The following is a 264-nucleotide window of genomic DNA, read 5'->3' as shown; positions in this document are numbered from 1 at the left end:
CCCGTGGTGGCCCCAGCCGAGCCTCGCAGCTCCTGTCAGCCCCATCGCTATGGGTCTGGGGCAGGGGCCTGCAGTCCCCGGGGGTTGGAGGCACAGCCCCTGGCACTGTGCCCTGCTTGCGGCCGAGCAGAGGGGCTCACCTGGGTGGGGGGTGGCGGCGCGGAGCAGAAGCCCTCCCTGCGGTAGTCCTGGTGCATGGTGGAGAGCGACTCCATGGGCGCTGGGCGCGGACAGTGCTCCCTCAGCGTCTCCTCCCTGCAAAGA

At 71.2% G+C, this 264-nt stretch overlaps 1 protein-coding gene across 1 annotated transcript in view; it reads right to left on the bottom strand.

Moving 5' to 3' along the window:
* Positions 1-47: 47 nt before the first annotated feature.
* The window catches only part of SPAG8 (sperm associated antigen 8), a 3,705-nt gene continuing 3,488 nt past the window's right edge, over positions 48-264 (bottom strand). Inside the window, exon 3 of the mRNA XM_025193474.1 lies at positions 48-255. Coding sequence (XP_025049259.1) covers positions 48-255 — 208 coding nt within the window. The remainder of the gene's footprint in view (positions 256-264) is intronic.

Source organism: Alligator sinensis, unplaced genomic scaffold (genome assembly GCF_000455745.1).
Source record: "Alligator sinensis unplaced genomic scaffold, ASM45574v1 scaffold206_1, whole genome shotgun sequence".
Taxonomy (NCBI): domain Eukaryota; kingdom Metazoa; phylum Chordata; order Crocodylia; family Alligatoridae; genus Alligator; species Alligator sinensis.
The sequence above is the reverse complement of the archived record's forward strand: the minus strand, read 5'-3'. Positions and strand labels throughout refer to the sequence as shown.